Source organism: Tiliqua scincoides, chromosome 4, assembly GCF_035046505.1.
Source record: "Tiliqua scincoides isolate rTilSci1 chromosome 4, rTilSci1.hap2, whole genome shotgun sequence".
Classification (NCBI taxonomy): Eukaryota; Metazoa; Chordata; class Lepidosauria; order Squamata; family Scincidae; genus Tiliqua; species Tiliqua scincoides.
In genome coordinates this window covers 134,212,135-134,239,600 of record NC_089824.1, presented here as the reverse complement: position 1 = coordinate 134,239,600, position 27,466 = coordinate 134,212,135, and the positions used below count along the sequence as shown (strand labels likewise).

Below are 27,466 nucleotides of genomic sequence, written 5' to 3'. Positions count from 1 at the left end.
ATATCACCACCAAACCACTTCTAGTTGCCACATGTTAGTCCAGGTCAGTACAGGGGTGTCATGCGGTGTGGAGGGGGTGACACCCACCCGGTCAATGCCCTCACTGGTGACTCCACCTGCCACTTCTATCCACTCTCCGTTGAACCCTTTGAGGATTTCCTTGCATTGCCAACTGTGGCTTCATCCATAATCCACGACATAAAAGGACCTCCTGACAAGTGAATGGGCTTCCTTAAGGATTCAAAGGCATTCACAAAATGGAGACCTGTATCAGCCTTGTTATGTTCCATGTCTCTTGAAATACAGTCTCAGAGACAAAAATAATCTGAATAGAGCCCTAGTTAAGGAAGTCATCCTAACCTATTCAGATAGGTGCTTCAGTCAGACATAGAAAATCCTACTTTATGATAAAACATCACCAATAAAATTTAATATTTCTTTACCCATGCTTGTGCAGTAAGAAAAATTTTTAAGTCTTCATTAAAAGTTAAAGTGGGATGATCGGCAATCCGGTTTAAAAATTTATGCAGTGCTTTCCTTCTCGTTTCAATGAATTCTTCATTAAATCGTTCCATGACGCCTTTCATTATGAATTTTTCAGGCAGTGGCTAACAAAAAAAAAAATAAAAGAAAAAAATAGCTAAACTGCATAATCATGCAGATATCAAAACATCAGCTCTAAGACACATTTCTTATGCAAAACTGTGCTTTGAAAAGAGATAGCCAGCAGCAGTTTCATTATTAGAACAAATATGATAGCATGCTAAGGAAAAGGAACAGATCCATTTGTCACTTTAACATCTATGCCCACAATTTCAATCTGACAAATTACTTTGTGTGTCCGATTCCAAGAAGGCAGATAAATTTCAACAACGGAATTCAAAGAGAAGAGACTGGCTGTTGCTCAGTGAACAGAGAAGGCTCGTTTCTTTAGCAGGGAGAATTACAGCAGCAAAAACAACCTTCTAGCTGCATGCGCAGTGATCCTCCCTCCCCAAAATGCTATGACTCTTCTTTGGACCCCAGCTTTCTATGTAATTTTTTAAAAAGCTATTTTGAAATGTACTAGACCTACGGGAATGATCAGTGTTGGATGTGCTTCTTCAAGTCTCCCCTTTAACCACAGGAAATCTTGATAGCGTCGCCTAACTTCATATTCGCTGGAATCAAATTCACCACGGGATGTCTGAAAAATCATTAACAAAAGCAAGCGATTAACATGTCTAAAAAATGCCATAGGCATTTATTCTGTGTAGCTATTATTTGAGAAGGTAAGTGACAAATTTGAAAACAAGATAAGCGGACCATCCTTATTTGCGGGTTTGTTACCCACAGATTTGACTCAATGTGGGTGCTAACCCACATCTGGAGGGCCTCACTATACCTCCTGGACATGACCTGAAGTCTTCTGGTCACATCTGGGAGGGGTTTTGAGGTGCAGCTAGGCCATGAGCAGCCTCCCTGACCCTCAGGAGGCCTCCTGGATGCTTCCAAGTGGCACTTCCTGTTTTTGGAGGTTCAGAGTTTCAGAAGGTGCTTCTGGTGGCATCCAGGAGGTCCTTGAGACTCTCCCTGCTGATTCCATTATCTGCAGATATTGGTGTCTGTGAGGGGTCTGCAAATGGATCCCCTGGGGATACTGAGATCCAACTGCATATGATGACCATTATGAGACTTTTTTTAATCAAATACTTCTATTTGTTCACAAGGTCAGGTCCTCCAAGCCACCTTGCCTCCTTCCCCCCAATCTATATCCTAGCAATCCTGACTCTGCCCACAGTAGGATTCTGAACATATCTTTCCCAAAACACTATCACAACTACCTTTAGCACCAAGGTAAAGATGTTGCACTCTGATTGTGTGCAATCAGGGCATGTATGAGGAAAGGAGAGAGGGACACGTGTACATCTCCCAAACTGACAGGCAGCACCACAAACTACTTCCTGGTGATTTATTAATACACATGCCACACAAACCATATCACAAAATGCTTCAGAAAACTGCATCAGTTTTAAAAGCGGATTGCAACTTTGCAGAGAGAATTGCTATTCGAGACAGATACATCCAAAGCCCACCAGAGCAAGTGCAAGTAGATGTATAGTTCTCTGAATCCCATCCTTAGACGGACTGCACTGTATCACTCTCTTTTTGAATATATATGACCATTTTATTTAACCATTTTAAAATACTTCCATAATAGCTGGGGTGGACAAACATTTTGGCAGGAGGGCCACATCATCTCTCTGACATTGTGTCAGGGGCTGGGGATTTGCATTTCAAATTTGAATAAATTTACATAAATGAATACATTAGAGACGGAACTTATACGAATGAATGAATTTTACTGAGCTTATTTATAATACACATGAGAACTATAACGCAGGCATGTAGAACCACATGAGAACTATGAACTGTTTGCCACATACCTCTTACACAGTGAAAACATACAGACCAAGCCAGAAACACAGGGAGACACAAGTTGTTCAGAGGCAATGGGGGGATTTAAAATAATACCCAAGGAAAAGCACAAAACACATGGAGACTATAAAAAGCCTTGCTCTAACTCGACCCACGGCTCGCATTTGGTGGTCACGACCAGAAGGCCAGCGACGGTTCTAACAGACTCTGATGGACCAGAGACTTATTGGAAACTTGGGGCTCCCCGTGGGTCGAATTGGAGGTCCCTGACAGCCACATATGGTCCGCAAGACAGGGTCTGCCCACCCCTGCCTTATACCATCCTCTTGTGAACACTTTACTTAATTGACCTGCATGTACAAGTCTATATAAAGCAAGCCCTGTCCTCTGCAACATTATTAATTGTTATTAATGTTAATTATTTATTGTTTAATCATGTTTAAATTGAAGCTCCACTTTGCGGTAATGGAAAGCTGACCTTTGTAACCACCCTGTAGGTGATGAACGTCTCAATGGGGGTGATGTGGCTTTCTGGATCGTCAACTGTAATAAAAAGATCCTTTAATTCAGGTTCATCTTCAAATCTGTACTGGTTTATCATTGAAGAAGGGGATGTTGGCATCAAAGGACTGAATGAATTTACTTCCGTTAGTGACGCATCCTGCAGACAAACAAGATATTGGTAGTTATTGTCACTCATATCAAAATACACAGTTTGCTGCCTTATATTTATTAAGCTCCCAAATACAACTAGCAGTCCATTGGGCTGCCCCACTGATGGAACACATGTTCCACTAGCACTGGCTGCTGAAAAGCAGCTGTATGGTGTGCTGCTGGGACATGAGCGGGAAGGTGGAAGCCTTCTTACACATGTCACCAGTCTGCTAGCTACCCACCAGAGCAGGTAAGCCAGCAAGAGAGGTAGGAGGATTGGGGATAGAGGGCAAAATGGGGGCAGGGATGGGACAAAACTGGGTGGGGAGGGGGTGGAATGGGGCAGGGAGGCTGCGATAAGGGGTGGCTCTGGTGGTGATGGCACAGATTGGACCCTATCACCTCTTGCAGCAGCCTCCTTGCCCCCTTTCTCTTGTTGAGGAGGGAGTTTCTCCTTATCAGGCAGAATTGCAGATAGAGCTTGCAACCCAGCAGAGAATACAGAGACACGGCAGATTTCCACCACCAATTAAGTCTGCATTTACAAATATTTACAGCAGCAGCAGGACAGATAAAGCAGCACTGCAAAGACGCTTGCAGGACAGCGAAGAGGATACAGCAAGTAACACACCACACATGACTTTCCACGACCACCAACGACCCACAAATTAGGGCTCTCACAGCCTTCCTTATAAGGATCTGTGAGCCAATCAGGATGGAGCCCTGAAAAGCCCTGAAAGGCTACTAAAAAAACTCCACAGGGAATTAGAGGACAGCTCCTCTCATGGATTGAGACCTGGTTGAAGACCAGGAAACAGAAAGTGGTGTCAATGGGCAATTTTCACAATGGAGAGAGGTGAAAAGTGGTGTGCCCCAAGGATCTGTCCTGGGACCGGTACTTTTCAACCTCTTCATAAATGACCTGGAGACAGGGGTGAGAGTGAGGTGGCTAAGTTTGCAGATGACACCAAACTTTTCCGAGTGGTGAAGACCAGAAGTGATTGTGAGGAGCTCCAGAAAGATCTCTCCAGACTGGCAGAATGGGCAGCAAAATGGCAGATGCATTTCAATGGAAGTAATTGTAAAGTCATGCACACATTGGGGCAAAAAATCAAAACTTCACATATAGGCTAATGGGTTCTGAGCTGTCTGTGACAGATCAGGAGAGAGATCTTGGGGTGGTGGTGGACAGGTCGATGAAAGTGTCGACCCAATGTGCGGCAGCAGTGAAGAAGGTCAATTATATGCTTGGGATCATTAGAAAAGGTATTGAGAACAAAACAGCCAATATTATAATGCCATTGTACAAATTGATGGTAACGCCACACCTGGAGTACTGTGTCCAGTTCTGGTCGCCACATCTCAAAAAGGACATAGTGGAAATGGAAAAGGTACAAAAGAGAGCGACTAAGATGATTACCGGGCTGGGGCACCTTCCTTATGAGGAAAGGCTACTGCGTTTGGGCCTCTTCGGCATAGAAAAGAGACGCCTGAGGGGGGACATGATTGAGACATACAAAATTATGCATGGGAAGGATAAAGTGGATAGAGAGATGCTCTTTACACTCTCACATAACACCAGAACCAGGGGACATCCACTAAAATTGAGTGTTGGGAGGGTTAGGACAGACAAAAGAAAATATTTCTTTACTCAGCGTGTGGTTGGTCTGTGGAACCCCTTGCAGCAGGATGTGGTGACGGCATCTGGCCTGGATGCCTTTAAAAGGGGATTGGACAAGTTTCTGGAGGAAAAATCCATTACTGGTTACAAGCCATGATGTGTATGTGCAACCTCCTGATTTTAGAAATGGGCTATGTCAGAATGCAAGGGAGGGCACCAGGATGCAGGTCTCTTGTTATCTGGTGTGCTTGCTAGGGCATTTGGTGGGCCGCTGTGAGATACAGGAGGCTGGACTGGATGGGCTTATGGCCTGATCCAGTGGGGCTGTTCTTATGGAGCCAATTAGCCAATCATCATCCTCTTACCTCATCCTGTCGTGTAATGTGTGATCTCATCCCTGTGAGGACTGCATCCTCCACACATACTTACATTACACTTACACTGCAGTGCATTGTGAACCCTTTGTGATGACTCAGCACTTTACATATAGGATGCATGGAATACATTCGGCCCTGCCTTATTCAGGCCTGCAAATTCTGTCTGGGTTATGCTCCAACCCTGACATCTCTCCTCAGACTTGCACCAGTGAAATTGCTGGTGTAGGTCCAGGGATTTTCATCGCAGAGTGGGAGTCTTATGGAGGGGTAACAGGATTGAAATATTTAAATCCCCTTCCTGCTCCAAAGCGTCTTGCTCCATCCTCCCACCCCCAGTGACTACAGAACATGCCTTTTCAGCATGGCTGCACAAACGGAAGGGGAAGCATAGGATTGGGCCATAAGGCTGTGATGCTAGCAATCCATTTAAGACTGTTATCCTATAAACATCCTTACTTAAAACACTGACATTGTGGAAGGATTCAACTTCAGAGCTGACAAGTAGCGCTTAGCTAGTAAACTCAGTCGCCACTAGTAGACCTCTGCATAAGAGACAGTTGTGTCTGCTCAAACATGCATCCGATTACTCATAGTTGGTGGGGCCAACATTAAGCCAAGTGTTGAACACAGTCCGCAAGACATTTTTAATGTGTGCCACCATCACACATTATATTGTTGCGATATCATGTGTCTAGCTCTCATGATTTTTGAAGGGGGGTGCTGACTAATAAATGTCTGAGATGCTGCAGTGGAGCAGACCAGATACATTGCATTAAATAATGGCTTTATGTTATCACACCCCTTTCCTTGGGAGACAAAACAACCTTTCAGCAGCCCCAGATATACACTGGACTCCATATTCTGAAATATGGCTATAGAAGAGAGCTGCATGACTTATGAAAGAAAGATCAAATTATTAATACTGCTCTAGAATGAATGACCTTTCCAATAAATAGCAAGATTCTAGAGCTCTTTTGGTATTCCCAACAGCATACTAGTCTCAGACAGCTGTTCTTTTATTGCCAAGTTACGCCACTTCCACAATGACTATCTCCTTAATGGCCACTCAGTTATCAATGAAGCAGCAAGAACCAAAAATAATAATAATAGACATATCAATCAAGCAACAAGCCACTATAGCTTTTGTTGTCTTGAAAATTAACTTGGTGCCTTGGTACAGTGCATTTCTTTCCCTTTCCATGATCCACCAAGTTCACACATGCCTGCTCCTGCTTTTTTTCAGGCAATAGGGCTCCTTTGTAGGGGAGTCAAACTTTGCACCAAAAACTGCATTTTTACAGTGGTTTAAGTGCCAATATCCCACGTTGCTTTCTCTAGTAGATCATAACATAAATTGCTAAAGGCCACGAAAAGGTTACTTGGCTTCCCCTGAGCTGCTGAATGATTCCTGGTTTGGACTCAGCACTGACGGACAGAAATGGGGGGAAAAAAATCGAAATACAGGTTGGCCCTTGATATCTGTAGGGAATCCATTTTCGGACCCTCTGTGGATACTGAAACTTGTGGATAATCGAATCAGCAGGTGGGAGCCACTGGAGGAGCTCCAGATGCAACCAGAAGCTCCTTCTAGTCCTGTCCCAGAGGTGTCGCAAAGGCCTCATGAAGCCTCCCAGACGTGATTGGGGGGACATGATTGAGAGTACAAAATTATGCAGGGGATGGACAGAGTGGATAGGGAGATGCTCTTTACACTCTCACATAACACCAGAACCAGGGGACATCCACTAAAATTGAGTGTTGGGAGAGTTAGAACAGACAAGAGAAAATATTTCTTTACTCAGCGTGTGGTTGGTCTGTGGAACTCCTTGCCACAGGATGTGGTGACGACATCTGGCCTGGACGCCTTTAAAAGGGGATTGGACAAGTTTCTGGAGGAAAAATCCATTATGGGGTACAAGCCATGATGTGTATGCACAACCTCCTGATTTTGGAAATGGGCTATGTCAGAATGCCAGATGCAAGGGAGGGCACCAGGATGAGGTCTCTTGTTATCTGGTGTGCTCCCTGGGGCATTTGGTGGGCCGCTGTGAGATACAGGAAGCTGGACTAGATGGGCCTATGGCCTGATCCAGTGGGGCTGTTCTTATGATCAGATGGTGCTTCCAGTCATGTCCAGGTCAGGGGGGGCCCTACAATGCAGGTCTGACACCTGAACTGAACCACATCCATGGTTGCTGAACCCACAGAAAAAAGAGGGCCCACTTGTACTCAAGGATCACAACTTGTTGAATGTGGCAGCTAAGGAACTGTGACTCTGGAAGTCTTTAGGACCCTTCCCAAAAGGGTTCACAATCTAAAAAGATGCAAAAGAACACCAGCAGACAGCCACTAGAGCAGACACTGCTGGGGTGAGATGGGCCAGTTACTCTCCCCCTGCTAAAAAAAGGAGCACCCACTTGAAAAAGTGCCTCTTACCCAATTAGCAGGTAATTAGTAGCAATTACTACCACTGTTGAAAGAATATACATAGTAGCTTGTTAAAAGGACAGGTCTGTAACATTTCCCCAGATGCAGTCACATACCATGGTAGCATCAAGTCTAATATATTAAAAATAAAATATTGAAATGAATGGGGACCCACCCGAAATTGGCTCGCAACCCACCTAGTGGGTCCTGACTCACGGTTTGAGAAACACTGCACAAGATGGTCTTCAATTCAATCTACAGAATGGAAGTTAACAGTGACTTACCTAACAAAAATATTATGACAATTAATGAGGCAATGTGTCCACAATGCTTTGAACATTCTAGCATGCCATATAAATGCATATATTAGGAGTGGCCAAACAGTGGCTCAGGAGCCACATCTAGCTCTTTGACATACAACGTGCACGTCTCGTGCAAATATGTTGGCTGAGCAACTTTTTGCATCACATTTAATATAAAAGGTATAGATATTTCCAAACTTTATAGTTATTTACTGTATATTCAGAGTCCACTAGACTACAACTTTATGTTACATGTTCATGGTCAGTAAATATATTTATGATTTTAAATGCTTCTTAAATATTATAGCTCTAAAACAGGGGTGCCCAAACCCCGGCCCGGGGGCCAGTTGTGGCCCTTGGGGACTCCCAATCTGGCCCGCGGGGAGCCCCCAGTCTCCAATGAGCCTCTGGCCTCTGGAGTCTTGCTGGAGTCTGTGCTGGCCTGACACAGCTGCTCTCAGTGTGAGGGTGACTGACCTCTTGCGTGGCGGCTCCCTCCACTGCTTGCTGTTACATGTCTGTAATGTAGCAGCGGTAGTGAAGGAAAGGCCAGCCTTGCTTTGTGCAAGGCCTTTTATAGACCTTGAGCTATTACAAGACCTTTATTCCTTCATATAAGTTCCATCCCTAATATATTCACTCATGTAAATTTCTTCAAATTTTAAATGTAAATTAATTATTTTTTTCCCCCGGCCCCCCTCACAGTGTCAGAGGGGTGATGTGGCCCTCCTGCCAGAAAGTTTGGACACCCCTGTTCTCAAACATCTTCCTTGTGACTCTCAGGCATCTGAAGTTTATTGTATGTTGCTCTTACATTTAAAAAAACTGGCCACCTCTGTTACATATTCATGTAGTATATACATGGAGGTAGAATCAAAAGCCAGCATGGCAAAGTATTTGACAAGGACCAGGAGGTACCCAGGTTCAGAACTCCACTCATCTCTGAATCACTCTAGATCAGTAACTCTCAGTCTAACCTACCTGGCAGGATTATAGTAAAGACTTAAGTTGGAACTGAACTGTAGATAATTCAGAGAGAATCTGCCTTGACAAAAACTGTTCCAGGATAATATTTTTTAAAAAGTAAACTTTAAACAATAACTTACAGGATCTGTGATTTCCTCTAAGCATCTCTCGTTCACAGTAATTATTGCTGTGTGTTCCTCTCTTCAAGTTCAGAATCACCTTTTGGTTTTTCCCTTTCCATTTCTCCCTATGGTAAGGCTAAAGCTAAGTCTTATCAGTTGGGTAGCCCAATCCTGTGTTGGCGCAACCAGGCCTGTGCTGTATCCAGAGCAGGTTAGGAGGTGACTGGAGGTTTCCTCAGAGTAAAGGAATATTATCCCTCTTACCGCAGGAAATGCCCCAGCCTGCCCTATGGGGCTGCCTGGAACTCCGTCCGATATATAGCTGGCAGAAGTTTGAGCAGCCCCGTGTAAGGTTTCCTAGCCTGGAAGGGAGGAAAAGACACAGCGGAAGAGGCCTTCCCCAATCCTGCCACTTTCAGGGCCCAATCTGGGTCCAGAAGGGGGGTGGGATTGCAGGAAGACTCCTTTGCCATATCCTAACACATCCTCAGGACCTCCTGGCTGTCCTCACCAGGTGCCCTGGTGATCCTCAGGACACCAGGCTTTCCAGATTTGCACCAGTTATATAACTGGTGCAGATCCAAAGCCTATAGGGCAGGCTGGGGTACAACACGAGGTAAGGGAAAAATATCCCTTTACCCTAGGGGTCTCCAAACCTGGGGGCCAGATGCAGCCCGCAGAGAGCCTCTATCTGGCCCACGACCATGCTCTGATCCCCTGAGAGCCTCTGGCCCACATGACCAAACACAAACAGAGTTGTGCTTGTGGGATGGGGATCCATTTAAGTGAGTGCACTTGATTTCTTAGACTGTGTTGGTGCTTGGAGAAATCCTGGACATTTGAGCCCATTCATTTATATTTCAGTCATTTATCTAAGTTCCATCTCTGCTGTATTTATTTAAATTTCATATTTAATTTTTTCTGGCCCACGACACCGTACCAGATATTTGATGCATCCCTTCATCCAAAAAGTTTAGAGACCCCTGCTTACCCCAGCTGCCTCCAGCAGCTGCTTACCCCAGCTGCCTCCAGCTCCTTCCTGACCTGAGTTGGACAGTGCAGGTGACGTAGCCTGGCTGTGCCAGCAAAGATTAGGACTGGGCTGTCAATTAATCAAATTCTTATTTAAGACACTAAACTAAAGAATAAGTATTATTAATGAATTAACATTAATAATACATGTTTATTTATTAAAAATATTTATTAACCCATTTTTGTCCGGGCCACAGGTGTACACATTTGGTCCCTGTTGCATATATGCAATGTTGGGCAGAAATGGCTTAACCCTAGCTTTTCCTATCTGATCCTTCTTCCCTTTCCCACTCTCTCTAATTTGTTTAACTTTGAACCGTTACTTTAAACTTTTTTTAACTTAAAAAGGAGAGGGGTAGGGTTGGGTTGGGTCTGTTTTATTTTAAATTTTAAGCAGCACCTAGTAATTCTAGACTCTTTAGATAGAAAGAATTTCAAAGCTATTTTCTCTCATCAGTAGTTTGCAGCAGTTATCAAAACAATAAACATGTACTTTCTACAATCACTAAAAAAAATTAGAAAAATGAAGGCACAAGCACCATTGTAGTAGTAAGCTGAGCAGTAATAGTAATACTTAGCATTTATATACCCCATTTCAAGTGTTCAAAACCCACTTTGCATATGTTATCTAAATCAGGCTTCGGTAGACTTCAAGCCTCCAGAATATTTTTTTTTCATTTTACTAGAACTACCAGGTCCACCAGTTTGAGCATGGTATAAACATAAGGGCTCAGTGGGCTGGACACAGGCACAGAATGACAGCACGGCCAATGACTCCTGGTACCTCATGAACTGTACAATGGAATATCCTGTACACAAAAGTATAAATCTACATCCCAGTTACTACAGACCAGAGTTTCCAACCCAAAACTCCAAAGCTAGTCAGTAGAAATACACAAGTCCAGGGGTGCTCAAACTTTCAACTTTAGGGATCCTGGACCTTTAAAATTGTGTAGAAGAGAATTTCAGCAGGTGCAGCTTGTCATCTGTGGGATGACAAGTTGCACCTGCTGAAATTCTCTCTTCTATACACTTGTTAAAGGTCCAGCATCCCTAAAGTTGAAAGTTTGAGCACCCCTGGCTTAGTCAAAGGCAACCAATATTCCTGTTTTGACAGTGAAGAACCATGAGAAAGAAGTGATTTGCACAAGGATGACCAATAGAATTAAAAACAAACAAACCTTGCAATTTTACTTGTGATTCTAAAGACTCTGGCTTATTGACTGCACCTCCCTGAGAGATCTAGTCACATCATGTAGTGAGTTCATGATAGGGTCAATTTGAACTGGGGACTTCCCAACTTACCATCCTAACAACCTTAGCAACTGCCCAGCACGAGCTCAGTAGGCACGAAATGAGTAATCTGGGATAAATGATTTCTGGATGACAAGTCAGATTCTACAGCAGATATCTGACAGAAACTGTTACAGTAGCCCTTTCTAGAATCACTTCTTAACCTTTTGAAACAAAGCAGCCACAACTATATAAAGATTATAAAGGTTCTGGTCTTCCAATACCAAAACAGAATGACAACCAAGGGTGAGGACCTATATTATTATTCCACAAGTCACCATTCGAGGTTGCTGCGCTCTAGAGGCAGTGCTAGGCTACCCAGCTTGGCCTTTTCCCCTGAATAAACTTCATGTTTATGTTTTGAGTAATCATCTAGATTATTAAAACTGACAGTTTTAAGATTCTCATTTTTCACCGCTTAGGTAGCTGTTCTCTTTCTATTGTGCGAGCGGTAGGAAATGATATATGAAGTCAATTTACTTCCAGGTACTCAAGCACCAGTAAAATAATGTTTTGGTTAGGCAACAAACTTTGCAGATGAATACAATTCATATATATATAGCTTTTGGTTGAACTCTTCTAGTGATGTTTGCAAAAACTAGTCAATCTGGGGACAAAGATCAGTGGCTGCTCCCCTACTGAGTAACATATGTAAATATTTCAAATGGTATTTCCGAACTTGACTAGAAATCTTGGAACTAACAAAGGCGGCAACTCCGTGTCCAAAGACTTCATTCACAGAGGATGGAGACTGAAAAGCAAACTGATGTGACAGTGAAGACGGCAAAGTCATGGTGTCACAATGTATTGACTGAGGAGCAAGCTGAAAACATTTCAATACACAAAAGGAGATTTTTGAACTAATGCGATCAGGTCCAACACCTGCCCCTGATAAGCTCATTTGGTTTTATAATTTCTTTCAGTTCCACCATATGCTATGCTGGGCCACACTCATATTTTTAATTTAATCCAGGGGTGTCCAAACTTTTTTGCAGGAGGGCCACATCATCTCTCTGACACTGTGTCTCTCTGACACTGTGTCAGGGGCCGGGGGAAATGTACATTTCAAATTTGAATAAATTTACATTAATGAATATATTAGAGACGGAACTTATAAATTCATTAAACTTACTCATTCATTAAAAATGAATTTTACTGAGCTTTTTTGTAATACACGAGATCCAGAAAAGGGGGGTTGTTAAAATAATTCCTGACACATATATGTTCTGCCAAATCCCCAGTCCCAGCTCTGCCTGGAGAATTATGCCCACATGGGTTTGGGCAGCTGTGATTTAATCGTTTAAACTTAAAAGTTTTACGGATGGTCAAAAACATCTTCAGGTTTACTGTTGATTCAAAATGATTACAAGGAAAATAGTAGGCAGGAGCACATGACTTTTCTACACTATAGTGCCTCTAGAGGAGACAGACTCTCATATTCCAGGCCCAAATGGGTTCACCTACACATTACTTACACACTTATTGGAAGAACTAGATTACAGTTTTGAGAAGGGGAAATTTGGAGTGCAAAAGAAAAAACCTGTGTGTGTAGGTGGTTAACCCCCTTTGCTTAACCCTTACCCCAATTACCACTTTTCTCTTGAAACACTCTCCATGCCTCTTTGCACCCGGGGTGGGGGGGGGGAGAGAGCCAGGGAAGACACTCCATGTATTATACATGGACGTAACCTTCATTTGGTTCAGACTCTTCGAAGCCAAACTTCAGTCCTTGGATATCACCCTAGAATCACTTGCTGACACTGGTCTCAATCAGGCCCGTTCTATCATCAAGTCCAGACTTTTTGAAGTCGAAACTCAGTCATTATTTTCTAATATCAATCCCACCTGCTCCCCCCATTATTTTGGCCTATTACCATCTTCTGACCGTGTTGCCAATTATTTTAGGGAACTAATCAATCCAAGCAAGAGGCGGGCTTTTATGCTCGCCAGATTCAATATTTTTCCCTCCGCAGTTCTGGAGGGAAGATTCCATAATGTTCTGTTCGATAGCAGGTCTTGTAAATTCTGCTCCCTGGAACATGACACGGTGGCTCATATTCTGTGTCAATGTCCTGCTCTTCGATCATTCCGTGATACCTTTCTAGATCCAATTCTGTCTGCCCTCTCTGGTTCACCTGATGATTTCCTGCTTTCCCTTTTGGAAGATTATTCTGTGGCTACCACTGATTTGGTTGCTGACTATTTGTTAGCCGTTATAAGGAAAATATCCCCATGCGTTCCACCAAATTGAATTCTATGTTGTGAACAGAACCTTGTTGCATTTCCTGTGTCCTGTTTAATATTTGTTTTAATGCCAATAAAGGTTCTCGAAATCGAAATTGAACATGGACGTAGAATCAGAAATGTGCTGTGGTATGTGTGCTGGGGGTGGGGAGTTTCAGGAGTGGTAGGCCTAGGAAGGGTTGCCTGATCTTCCCCCTTCCCTGCTTTACAGTCGCCTGTACATGATACTCTTCAACAGTAAAGAAACTGACTTCATCCAATTCACTTTTTCCTACCGTATATTTCATAGTACCAACCTTCCCCTAAGCCTACTTGATACGAACTGCTTTTATTTTTCAGGAACCCTGGAACAGCACTGACTATTAAAATGTTACAGTGTTTAAGAAAAAAGGTCCTGTGCACAGAACAGAAGCAGAAATATTATTTCTACATTAGCTGGGTTTATTTTTAAACACTATGAAGTGCACAATTCATAAAAGATTCATTAATGCCTCTTAGGCGTATATTTTGTAGCAAACTTAGCAGTCAAACCTAAAATGCTGACATTTAGATTTTTCACTCCATAAATTTCTGTCATAAACAGATCTGAGAACATATATTTTCAAGAATGAAAAATGTGCATTGTATCCTACAGCTGCTCCATAAATGGCCTTTTTGCTTAATCTTCAGGAATGCATCAGCATTGAATGTTTACCATGTCAAATCATTAGCTTTCAACCAATAGCCTACTGTAATCTGCTTTGAATGCTCACTCGGAAGATAAAGTAGGATACAAATTTTTAAACCAACCAACCAACCAACCAACCATCCACCATAGACAGAATTGACATCACAGATTGGCATCATGGGGTTAGAACTCAGGGTGGCCAGCTATCTCAGCAGTTTAAATTATTGATGGAAATCAAAAATTTTCCATTTAGTACTTAGATCCTTCTGAACAAACGGTGCATACTAATTGGTTGGTAGGCCAATTAGTCATAGCAATTTATAATTAGAATGCTGATGCTGAGCTAAGTGAAGAGATCAGGCAGTTACTAAGCATAATGTAGGAGTAAAAAGTCATACAGATGACTCTGTAGGTTGCACAAGTTGTCAATTCTGAGGCCCCAGCATTGAGTCATGATGTTAATGCATAAACCATTGTGCTGTTTTCCCCACTCTGTGTAAAATGCCTTATACACATATAGCATTGTACTATATGTGTACACTAATAGTGTACTATACTAATAGTGTACTATATGTGTGTATATGTAATAGTGTACTATAATAGTGTATATATGTGTACTATAATACTATACTAATAGTGTACTATATGTGTGCACTAATAGTATGAGTAGCAGTAGTGCGAGTAGCAGTAGTATGAGTAGATCTAACAAAGCTGTGTTCCCCAATATACTTTCTCCACAAATAAGCTTTCACAAGTTTGTAAAACTCATACAGTCACTTTTGAATAAATTATATCTTTATATTAGGTTCATTTTTTATTTAAGACCAGTTTATTTTTTTATTATAGCTGAAACTTTTTAAAAATCTGATTGAAATCAAAATAATATTTTTATTTATTTCACCATCATTTGTGTTCACCTTGTGACAAAACATCCACACTGGTCTTCTGATTGGTTATCTAAAGTTCCCGCTTTAGCACTGTCCTCTGTCATGGACATTCAGCCCATGACCTTGTTGCCTCTGTCAAAAGGCTCTTTGGTTTTCACCTCACTTGACCTAGACGAGAGCCCTTGCTCTCTCCACCTCTTAGGGGTAGATACATACGTGTGCATGGGGATATGGCTAGGAGATTTCCCTGAATGGTAGCAAATTTGGCTGCCAGCAAAAATGCAGAGATGCAAAACTGAACATTTTCTTACAATGCAAGGTTTTGTTAGTTCAATCACAGAGTCCAAATCTGTGGTTTTCACAAATCCAGCAACTGCAATTTGTTTGGGGGACATATTTCTATATGAGTGAAACTAGTACTTTTGCATAAGAACTTGCCCTCAATGTCCCTAATTTTCTACCAGAGGAAACCTAACCAGCTCCACACATGCACGCCCAAGTTTCCCATGCAGTGGTGTGTACATGCACTAACTCCCTGAACTCGTAGTTTCTCCTTAGAATGGTGGAGCCTGCACAGAACTCAGATGCTTGATGCAGGATGTTCCAGAGGCCACCTCTCCTAGCAAGCAGAGGCTGCTAGACAAAGGCACCATGAATGGAGGTAGGATGGTTCCCCTTATTCCCTCTGAAAATTCATAATGACCAGATTTGACAAATCCTCAAGGGCACCTGATTTCTTAAAACTAAAAGGCTACTGGGTACCCAGCAGATGATGTTCCTCAGTAGTCCGCATGGCAGATTGGGAAATGTCAGGGTAGGCAGCACAGTCCATGCAGTGAAAGAACAGGGTATTATCTTCTTTGCATACTGTGTTTGCACCAAATCAGCAACATGGGAGACTCCTGTTTGGGCATGCCTTGATTCTCAGTTGACAAAGAGTGAATTTATATTAACAACAAGGGTAGTGATTACGATGATTGATGCACAGCATTACTTTTGGAACGGTGACCATTTCTGCAAATTATTGGCAGGACAATGAGAGGTCCAAAGCACCTCACCAAATGCACTTCATCTATCACTCCCAGTTGGGCCATCCCTTTCAATTATACTTCTAGTTGTTTTTTAAAGCCCTAGCCGACCTCCTCATAATTAGCTTGATGATGAAGAAAGAAAACTGTCAATGTACAGCATACACGGACTGTGCTGCAGCCCACCTGTTTTCTGCAGTTCTCTCACCCACTCAGAAAGGACCACACTCCAATTTGGAGCCTTCAGACTCAGCCAGCATGTATAAGCTAACAGCAGTGAGAGATGGGGGCACATTTGCCCTTTACCCACAGAGCAATGCAGTTGGCAGGCTATCGGTTCAAGGGGTATAACTGGCACAACTACTCTGATGAGTCACAGACAAGGTGTGAGAAGGCAGGTTACCACCTTCCATTCGAAGTGCAGGATGAGGACCAAGTCAGATGGTACAATAAGTACTGGAAAGCCTCCCTTCATCAGTACTCCTCAAATCTGCCACCCACACTGGTTCTGGTCTGCTCAAAAGTCCAGTGTGACATAGCAACACGACAACAAAACCCTCCCTGCCCAAGAGCAGGTTTGCTCTGAGTTTTAATGCAAGGAGAAGCACTGTAAGAAACATGGAAACTTCCATCTGCTTCAAAGCCCAGTGTGGCTGAAAGATGTCCCACTCTCCACCCCCAAGTGCAGAAGACTTGGGAGATGAGTGTGGCCAGTGCTGAGCGGAAATTATGGCTAGTAAATCAAGTCAACTTCCTTGTTACAGCTTCCTTGCTATACAACAACTTCCTTGTTATAGCTTCCTTGCGATAATATTTGGAGCAATGTATAGAGAATGGTGGACTTGAGCTGGGACAGAGTGGGACTGATCAGCTACCAAACTCACAGAGGCTTCAATCTTATTGAGACCTTGTGTTGCTAGAACTAGCATTCTGGCAGTGCAAGGTACTTTAAATTTGCACAAAAGCCAGATTGCTGTCATGCGCTGCCAGGTTACTGCCACAAACAGGCAGTGGCATGGCAGGTGCAGCAGTGGTTCAAGAGGCCTCCATCAGTATCAGTACATTGGTGGCAGAGGTATGTCATGGGTGGGGAAAGGGAGGGCAGGTGGAGCTTCAAGGAGGACCAGGGAAGGGCAGGGGATGGGAGAGGGTGGTTCTTTAATAGCCTAGATGTGCACCAGATCTTATCTCCTCTTTCTCAAGCTACCCTACTCCTTTTCTCCTCCTGCAGACTCTCTGATTCTCCCCATCATAACATGCAATGCAGCCTCCATTAGCGCAGCTTTATGCTATAATGTGGTAGGACTAGGCAGTGAGTTGCCACTGGCAAGTCTAAACTCTCTATTACGGTCCAATTAAATGCAACGTTAAACTCATCTTTGCCCTTCTGTGTGTTTGTCTTTCCAAGGCTGCAGCCATGAAGCAGCAGTGTGGGAGAAGGTGCATAGATCTTTCACCCTGAATGGTGGTCTGACAAAACCAATCCAGCAAAGTTGCTGTTTGTCCTGGAAAGGATGTTGTTTTTAAAACAAAACTGAAGTTTAACATTATGTCTAGTTGGACGCTGAGCCTGTTAGGAGGATAAAATGGAATAATCCTATTTATGTTAAGTTCCTAGCAAACTGAGTTCCTAGGATCATAGGAGTTCCTGAGTTCCTAGGGAAATAAAGCTATTAATGTGGTAGGCAAAGAATGAAACAAAAGGCTCAGTCCTATCCAATTTTCTAGCACGAGTGCAGCTGTCCCAAAAGGGGCGTGTGCAGGGTGACCAGATGTCCTCTTTTTCCAGGACATGTCCTCTTTTTTCACCCAGTGTCCTGGAAATGTCCTTTACCCTGTGAGCAGACAGCGCAGAGCCTTCTTGTAATTAGTAAATTATATGTAATAAATTATATGTAATAGTTTTAAATTTAATAATAAGCAATATAGTGTTTCAATTAACCATGTGAAAACACTATACAAGTGCTTCTAGCTTTTATTCTGCCCTACATTTTTCTTGGCTGTCCTACATTTTTGGGGTGCCTTGTCCTCTTTTGCAGTTATGACATCTGGTCACCCTGGGTGTGTGCCGGATCCTGTGGTGGTGATGGGGCAATCACGGAGGCCTCCTCAAAGTAAGGAAATGTTTGTTCCCTAATCCCAGGGCTGTATTGGTGCTGGAAAGTTGTGTGAAGGTAAATTAAAGGAAGGGTCTCTTCATCATCTCCTGAGGTCACTAGGCAGGTGCAACACAAGCTTGGAGACGCCCAACAGGGCATCCCGATCCATGTCATGGAGAGGAGAGGGACTGTTCCACAGGGCAGCTGTTTTCAGCGCCAGGGCAAACAGAAGGTGCAGTTGTGCATGGCGCATTGAGGTGGGTCTCCCCATTTCCCTGTGTGCCAGGGCTCAGCAAGCATCCCAGTGGTCGTCAGGTCATTGAACAGAGCCGCTTGCTTCCAGGTATCTATCTTCAGACCGAGCCCCAGGCGTCCTGATTGCCCCAGCATGTCCTCCCTCGCCTCCCTGATGCCACATCAAGCAAGGGCGTGGAGAAGGGCTGCCTGAACGCCAACCTTCCTGCTGATCAAGGCGGACCGAAACGCGCCTGGCAAACTTTCCTCCCCCGGCCGATCCCCAGGGCTTCGGGCTGCTTCTGCTCACCCCAGCGAGGGCTGCGCCCTGGCCAAGGTAATGGGAGCTTCGGGGTCAGGGATCGGGGAGGGGGCGCCTCCCTTCAGCGCCCCTGGCACGGGCAAGCAAACTTTCTGCACACAAGGGCTAGGGGGAGGGCGATGGGGCCTCTTTCCGGGGTACTGGTGGGGGGAGATGCTCCGCTCCTCTCCCCTCCTGCCCGTCGAGCCCCTTCCCCGAAGGGGCGCCGAGGGCTGCCAGGCTCTGCGGGCGCCCCAGGGAGCGCGATCCCGTCCCCTGCAGTACCTTGCTGAACACTTCCAGATCCTCGTCGTCGTCCAACTCCAGCAGCCCCGGAGAAGCGGGAAGAAGGGGCGGAGGGCGAGCCAAGCCCGGGGGGCAGGCGGGCAGCTCGGCCGGGGCTGCACCCTCCCCGCAGCCCGGAGGAAGCGAGGAGGAGGAGAGCCGTGGCGGCGGCCGAGACGCCTCCATTCCTCCCTTGCCTCGCTTGTGTGTGTGCACCCCGGCCCGGGGGCGGGCTGGCCCGGCGGGGGCCCCTCCTCTCGGCGAGGCCATTGGGCGCCGGCACTCTTCGCCTCCCCTTTCCTCCTATTGCGCAGGAGTGGAGGAAAAGCCGAGCCGAGCGCAGAGGAACCCGCGACGCCAAAGGAGAGGCGAGTGCTGGGGGTGTTGTCTTTGGATCGGGGCCCAGCCTGAGCCAGCCAGCAGCGCAGCTCCCCGACTCACAGCACAAGCCCGTCCCTGTCTCCTCAGAAGTAAGCCCCGCTGAGTTCAGTGGCACCTACTCCTGGGGAAATGAGCAAAGCATTGCAGCCCAATCCCATGCGTGTCTACTCAGAAGTAAGCCCCGCTGAGTTCAATGGCATTTAGTCCTGGGGAAATGAGTGGAGGATTGCAGCCTTACAGCCCAATCCGATGCGTGTCTACTCAGAAGTAAGCCCCACTGAGTTCAATGGCATTTAGTCCTGGCTGAGTGGAGGATTGTAGCCTTACCGCCCAATTCGATGCGTGTCTACTCAGAAGTAAGTCTCATTGAGTTTAATGGTTTTTACACCTAAGTAAATAATCAGCGTTGAAGTCTTACAGCCCAAGCCTATGCACGTCTACTTAGAAGTAAGTCTCATTGAGTTCAGTGGCACTTACTCCTGGGGAAATGAGTGGAGTATTGCAGCCCAAGCCTATGTGTGTCTACTCAGAGGTAAGTCTCACTGAATTTAATGGCACTTACACCTGGGTAAATAAGCAGAAGATTGCAGCCTTACAGCCCAATCCTATGCATGTCTGCTCAGAAGTAAGTCTCACTGAGTTCAGTGGGGCTGACTCCCAGGTAAGCATGCATAGGATTGCAGCCTTATTTTGGTGCAGGCACACACCCCTCCCTCAAGAATCTACTAATGAAGAAGGGAAAGAAAATAACAGACTATTTCCATCAGACACTACTATCTCCCTGCAGGCTGGTATGGTTGCCATCTCTTCTTCCAGATGTGACTCCTGTGCCTGTAAACACAGGGCAGGCAATAGTTCAGCTGGTGATGTATTTCCTAACATTAGGATGCAACAAGGAGGGGAGCTTCATTTGTTGATTTTTGTGTTTTATTTGCAATGTTTATACCTTGCCTTCCAACCACATAATTTCCAAGGCAGTTTACAATTACAAAAAAAATTGTTAGCATCCCTTGTTCCTCTGACCATTGGCAGAGACCAATATGTCTTTTCCCAACATGTTTCTAGCCCTAGGCCACATCTTCAAGTTGTCACAAGGACAAGAGACTTGCCAGAAGGGAGAAAAAAAAAAGTGTCAGCTTTTTAGTACAGGCTCCTTTTCAAGATACAGTGCTGGATTAGATGTCATTTTGGTCCAAATGAGAAAAGCAGGTCCACATGTTTTTGAAGTAAGTAAGTCATGGAAATCAGCTGTGTCTCCCTCTATTTTGTATCTGTGGCATCAGATGCTCATTTGCTGCATAAAAGTACACTGAGCTGCAAAGAGTTTTAAACACCCTGGTAAGGGGGAAGATAATTTCACTCAGCTTATTAAACAGAGGAAAGACCTCCATTGTTTGTTTATAGTAAATTCAGTCCTTTCAAGGGGACAGTGAAAAGTGAATCCCCATAGAAGTGATTGTGTTGTTACACCCAGGGCCCAGGGGAGGGGGGCTTGCAGTGGGTAAATTGTACCAGGGCCCAGGAGCCAAAGGAAGGGCCCCAAAATTTCCTGAGATTTTTTTGATCTCACCAGGGCCCATGAAAGGGGGATGCAGAGAGTACAAAGGAGGGGAGCAGGATCTCAGAAAATGTTTGCATATACTGTGTGAAGATTAGCATTCACATTTTGTGTAAGCTTACATTGTTTTATATATCATAATTTGTAGAAAGTGTATGAAATTATGATCCACTGGAGAAGGGAAGGGACCCAAAAGAAACTTTGTAGCCCCAAAAGGAGCCTAAAAGAAATTTTGCACCCCTGATAAAATTCATCTCAGAGGCCCTATCACTGCCTCAAACTCATTGCTTTGTTTTTGCTAGAAAACGATATAAATATAATAAAATAAGCACACCAATTTCTTTTCAATCTATCTTTTCTTTTCAATTTTTTTCAATCTTTTCACCTATCAATTGGTAGGCTCAAATCCAGGAAGCCTTCTCTGGCACTCGCACAACGTCTGCACAACAATTTTAACATTAATGCCCAATGGAAAGCTAAATGGGCAGTCGAACGCCCAGAAACGGGTAGATATATACAGGATCCTACACTTAAGGTGCCAGGTTTTGACGTACCTCATCAGCACTGGAAAACTTTGAATAGGATCCATACCCTACATGATTGTCAGGACTCAATGTTTAAATGGGGGCTAGTATCTACCCCTCAGTGTGATTGCGGGTTCTCCCACCAAACCATGTACCACATTGTGTCTGGCTGCAAACTGAGGGCAAATACTGGCTCTTGGTCTGACTTTTTCTTTGAAGGTAACTCTGTCCTTGAATAGCTGCATGAACTGGACATTGACATTTGATCTAGTCTAACTGATATATAAGTCCATGTATTATATGCCCATACGCTAAATAAATAACCAATTTCTTTCACACAATTTATTCTGAATTCTTTATTGGAGATTCAACTTCCTGACAACAGAAATATATGGCCCGTGCATAAAATGCTTGTGTGTGCTGTCCATGTTTCCGAGCGTTTGGCTGTGAACTAAAATACACAGCTTTGCATTTTTCAGAGTGCCAATAACAACATTTTAAAATCCTCTCTGCGTAACTGAGGCCTGCCCATTTATGCTGTCGGCAGCATCTTTGAATAAACAAAGCATCCAGCTGTAGAAGGATTTAAAACCCTAATCCCGCAGTCAGAAGGAGAGCCAACAAAATTGTCCACATTTCTTTTGGAATGCTATGTGCTCATCTGAAAAAAGAGGAGGTTGATGTATCCAGCAGCTAAACAAACTGTGGTGACAAAAAGGTGTCTTGCCAGTTGCAACTGAAGTAGGTATCCCATGACTGCCACATGGAAACAGAGTCATCCAACTTCCACATTGGTACCAATCCTACAAATTTGAACCTTAAAACTGAACCTATTCACTGAGCACAGAAATTCCAGGGCAAGTTGTCAGGGTGTTAATAGTAGTACCTTTCCTGAGTGATTTCTGTTGCATTGGGTGCAGGTCATGAAGCTGTGACTTCTGAGGACCATGTACAGATATCCCAGTATGTGAGGCATGGATTCAAGATACTTGACCTTGGGCAAACGATTGACTGTTTACCTGTGCTCATGTTACTGGGCTGTAAATCATTTGCATACACTAAGAACATAAGAACATAAGAACAGCCCCACTGGAACAGCCCCATAGGCCCATCTAGTCCAGCTTCCTGTATCTCACAGCGGCCCACCAAATGCCCCAGGGAGCACCCCAGATAACAAGAGACCTCATCCTGGTGCCCTCCCTTGCATCTGGCATTCTGACATAACCCATTTCTAAAATCAGGAGGTTGCGCATACACATCATGGCTTGTACCCCGTAATGGATTTTTCCTCCAGAAACTTGTCCAATCCCCTTTTAAAGGCATCTAGGCTAGACGCCAGCACCACATCCTGTGGCAAGGAGTTCCACAGACCGACCACACGCTGAGTAAAGAAATATTTTCTTTTGTCTGTCCTAACCCGCCCAACACTCAATTTTAGTGGATGTCCCCTGGTTCTGGTATTATGTGAGAGTGTAAAGAGCATCTCCCTATCCACTTTGTCCATTCCCTGCATAATTTTGTATGTCTCAATCATGTCCCCCCTCAAGCGTCTCTTTTCTATGCCGAAGAGGCCCAAGCGCCGTAGCCTTTCCTCATAAGGAAGGTGCCCCAGCCCCGTAATCATCTTAGTCGCTCTCTTTTGCACCTTTTCCATTTCCACTATGTCTTTTTTGAGATGCGGCGACCAGAACTGGACACAATACTCCAGGTGTGGCCTTACCATAGATTTGTACAACGGCATTATAATACTAACCGTTTTGTTCTCAATACCCTTGATGATCCCAAGCATAGAATTGGCCTTCTTCACTGCCGCCGCACATTGGGTCGACACTTTCATCGACCTGTCCACCACCACCCCAAGATCTCTCTCCTGATCTGTCACAGACAGCTCAGAACCCATCAGCCTATATCTAAAGTTTTGATTTTTTGCCCCAATGTGCATGACTTTACACTTACTGACATTGAAGCGCATCTGCCATTTTGCTTCCCATTCTGCCAGTCTGGAGAGATCCTTCTGGAGCTCCTCACAATCACTTCTGGTCTTCACTATTCTGAAAAGTTTGGTGTCGTCTGCAAACTTAGCCACTTCACTGCTCAACCCTGTCTCCAGGTCATTTATGAAGAGGTTGAAAAGCACCAGTCCCAGGACAGATCCTTGGGGCACACCACTTTTCACCTCTCTCTATTGTGAAAATTGCCCATTGACACCCACTCTCTGCTTCCTGGCCTCCAACCAGTTCTCAATCCATGAGAGGACCTGTCCTCTAATTCCCTGACTGGAGTTTTTTCAGTAGCCTTTGGTGAGGGTCCGTGTCAAACGCCTGTACACTGTATGTATGTACACTGTATGTACAGTGTACATTGTAGAGTGTACATTGTATGTACACTGATACATACAATACAGGTGTTCCCATATCCGCAGAGGATTTGTTCCATGGACCCTACGAATATGGAGACCATGGATATGGTGGATTTCTGCCTCTGTCCCCTCTGCCCATTAACCTGTTTTCAGACTTACCAAAGCGAAAGTGATCTTGCTTAACAGGGTCACTATAAGCACACAAGCTTATAGCAACCTTCAGGTTGCCTCCTGGCAGCCTGGATGCTTGAGAAAAAGTAGATTGAAGTTAACAGGAAGTGATTAACTTCTGCTTCCTGTTAACTTAGCCCCCCCCCCACCTCCCAGGAGGCAACCTTGTAAGGTTATAGCAAACTTGTTAAGCAAGATCAATTTCACTTTGGTAAATCTAAAAACATGTTGATGCATGCGTGGGGGTGGACATCCATGGATAACTGAAACCACCGATACTGGATCCGCTGATACGGGGTGGGGGCCCACCTGTATACTGTAGTGCAGTTTAATAATACATTTAATTAACTGAATGTAAAGATGTCTACCTTTATCTGGATTGTGCTGTTGGGCTGTCACTTGATAAAAGGAATGGTAATTGATGCATGTGCAAGAATTTTAGGCTACAATTATATGCACAGTTACCTGGACCACACTGGGAGTTCTAAGTAAACATCCATAGGATTGTGCTGTGAGCCAGTTAATGAACTGATTCGAGCTGGATACGTGACACCTGAAGACCACTAGTTCTAAAAAAAAAATCATACTTAAAAAAAATAATTCTATAGTGATATGTGATATGCATCTCAGCAGGCATCACCACTCTCACACAGGAGGGAATGTCTCTTCTGAGATACAGCTTGCTATCTGCAATCTTTCTAACAAGTTGCAGTGAAAATAGTGTTTAAAAGCATTTAAACATTTGCCTGATTAAAGGAGGGCATCTTTTTAGCCAATCAAACTGTTCTTAATTGGTGAATTTGATTACAAATTCACCAATGATTCCCAATAACCTATGTAAGGGGAAAGAGAACTGCAAACAATGTACATCCATTCCAGTTGTCTAAATTGTTTAAAGGCCAGGATGCAAAGAACCATGCAACTAATCTCCCTGTGTGTCCAAGGGGGGTTGGGATTCATATTTCTTGAACAGCAGCCCTCTGTGACACATGACAAACCCTTTCTTTTCAAACTGAGAAACAGATTGTGCTAAGGCTGAAGGGGAAGAAGTCAGAGATGACACTGGACATGCTGTGGGAGGTCATGGGAGTGACTGACATGGCTGACATGATGTGGAGATTGTTGATGTCAGGCAGCTCACTTGTGATTGCTTTCCTTCAGATGTTAGGAGAGTGGTGTAGGAATAGCCACACTGCGGTGACTCCCGTGCCATTCAGGTAAGAAAAAAAAAAAAAAGGAATCAGGCCAGAGTGTGTGATCACAAAAGCTAACAGTTCTGTCTGCAGCAGTTCACAGCTCAATCCTAATGTCTCTGAGCCAGTGCAACCGCCCCTGTGCCAACTCAGAATGTCGCAAATGTGCTATGAAGCTGAAGTTAAGCACAGGCAACCCAATCCTAAGCAATCCCATATGGTGATGCAGTGGCACCAGTGCAGCTTCTGCTGCGTCCTGCAGGGGAGTTTCAGCATGTTGAGGCCTCCTCTGGGTAAGGGAACCTTTGTTCCCTTGCCCCAGGAAAAGGCCCAGAAGCCACAATGGGTCAATTCAGACCTGTGCCAGCACTAGCTGTTGCAAGTCTGCGTTGACCTTTGAGGGCGGATCAGGCCCAGGTTAGGATTTGGCAAGCACTGCTGCTGCCATACGCTCTCCTTACCCAGGCCTGATCTGCCCTCCCCACCCTCTCCTCCCCATTCCACCCACCCTTACCTCCCTCCCAACCCTTGCACTGCGTTACCTGCTCCAATGGGCAGGTATCAGTCTTTGCACAGAACTGGTCACTCTTTTCACTTTGCACTGAACTGGCCACTCAGCTCTTTTCATCCAGGTTGTTTTTTAAACTGGAATCCTTCCCAAAGTTGCTATTTGCTCTGATGGGGAAAAAAGAGAGATGCCTCTGTTCTGCTTGGTTTTATTTATTGTTTTCTTTTTCTAGCAGGACTGATAGCAGCTAGGGGGCAGAGGAGATGTTTCACAGCAGATGTAAAAGGAAACAAATTTGGGAGATCCAATCATGGCTTTTGGCCTTTAGCAATGCTTAAAATTGGCTGGATCATGGCCCATTTAGGTTATAGCACTGTTCACAGAGGCCTGATTAATGAGTATGGAAGCTGTAAAGGCTGATGCAGCAAACAATCAGGTCTAGGGGTGTCCATCAACTTTTGCAACATCCTCCATTGACTTTGTTTGGAGTCAGGACTAAAGGAGCGTAACTGGAAACCAAGCCTGTCTAGATGTGATTTTCAGATTGACAAATTGCAGGACTGGCACCACAGCACATCTTCCTATAGGAAGGTATGCTATATAATATGGATTGTGTGAATAATGTTTTAAAAACCACGAATACCTGGATCATTCAAAACAACACTACTGATTGCAGCTAGGCATACATTCTTCAATGATGTAGCATCATTTAGCTTGAGAAAATGCAGCAATATTCTCAATCTAGATTATGATTTACTGGAGTGATATCGCTACAGTTGGATAAAAGACATAGAAAGCAAAAAATAAAAAATAAAGGAGTAAAAGTTGAGGAACCTTTGGGAAAACCCCGCATGCCTTACTGAGGCAAAAGCAAAACACTTTTCCCAACAATTTCACATTCACTTGTTTTTGGCAATTTAAACTAACTAGAAAATATTGGTAGACATTTAACCTGCCAGTTCTCATTTCAGTCACTTTTAACCCACTAACCCAGCTTCACGCTTTAAAGGCATCAGCTGTTTTCTAGCTGCACTTTTCTCGTCCTAGTAAATGGAGTACATTTCAGCCAGCAATTCTTTCCAGAATGTTGAAAGAAAATATTTAGGTGACTCATGCAGAACCACACTGCAGGCCTTTCCAGACAATCCATTTCTGCTGTCCATAGCTTGTTGTGCACGGGACTATTGGTACATAGTATTTTTGTGGTGGGTGAGCACCTCTGAATCAAGGCCATTATGTATAGGCTACTGATTTCCAATAGCAGTGTCATCTGTTCACACACGGCCGCACACACACACACACACACACACAGAGTGAGAGAGAGAGAGAGAGAGAGAGATGACAGAAGACCAGCTCACAGAGCCAACCTGTGAATAAATTGTTAGAAGTCTCCAGGTCAGTGGTTTTCAACAATGTGCTGTGGCACATTAGTGTGCTGCAAATGGTCTGCAGGTGTGCTGTGGGAGTTTGGGGGATGTTAATTTATTAATAGGGTCATTGGGGATGTGGGCCACCCCCCCCTGCTGGCAGCACAGTGTGTGTTTCCAGTTGTCAAAAAACGAATGGTGTGCCCTGAAAATGTTAATGCTTTGTCAGTGTGCCATTAGATAGAAAGGTTGAAAACTGTTGCTCCTGGTGACTGTAGCAGCTCTTTGATATGACAGCAACTACAACTACTTCTTAGAGGTCCCTTATTGCCTGCTGGGAGTGCTGCTGCACATCTGCTCATCTGCCCACCCACCCCCATCGACCAAAGTAACTATGCAGAGCCTCTACTGTACATAGTTTCTACTGTACAGAAATGTTGTGAACACT

At 44.3% G+C, this 27,466-nt stretch overlaps 1 protein-coding gene across 2 annotated transcripts in view; it reads right to left on the bottom strand.

Moving 5' to 3' along the window:
• Nucleotides 1-19,184, bottom strand: part of SNX7 (sorting nexin 7) — a 58,537-nt gene extending 39,353 nt beyond the window's left edge. Inside the window, exons 1-4 of one of the 2 annotated variants that reach the window (XM_066624258.1) lie at nt 18,958-19,184; nt 2,897-3,079; nt 1,076-1,186; nt 444-608 (exon numbers count right to left, since the gene is read on the bottom strand). In XM_066624258.1, the coding sequence (XP_066480355.1) occupies nt 444-608; nt 1,076-1,186; nt 2,897-3,079; nt 18,958-19,143 (645 nt within the window). In that variant the 5' untranslated portion in view covers nt 19,144-19,184. The remainder of the gene's footprint in view (nt 1-443; nt 609-1,075; nt 1,187-2,896; nt 3,080-18,957) is intronic. The other variant, XM_066624259.1, reaches the window with a different exon arrangement.
• Nucleotides 19,185-27,466: the final 8,282 nt, after the last annotated feature.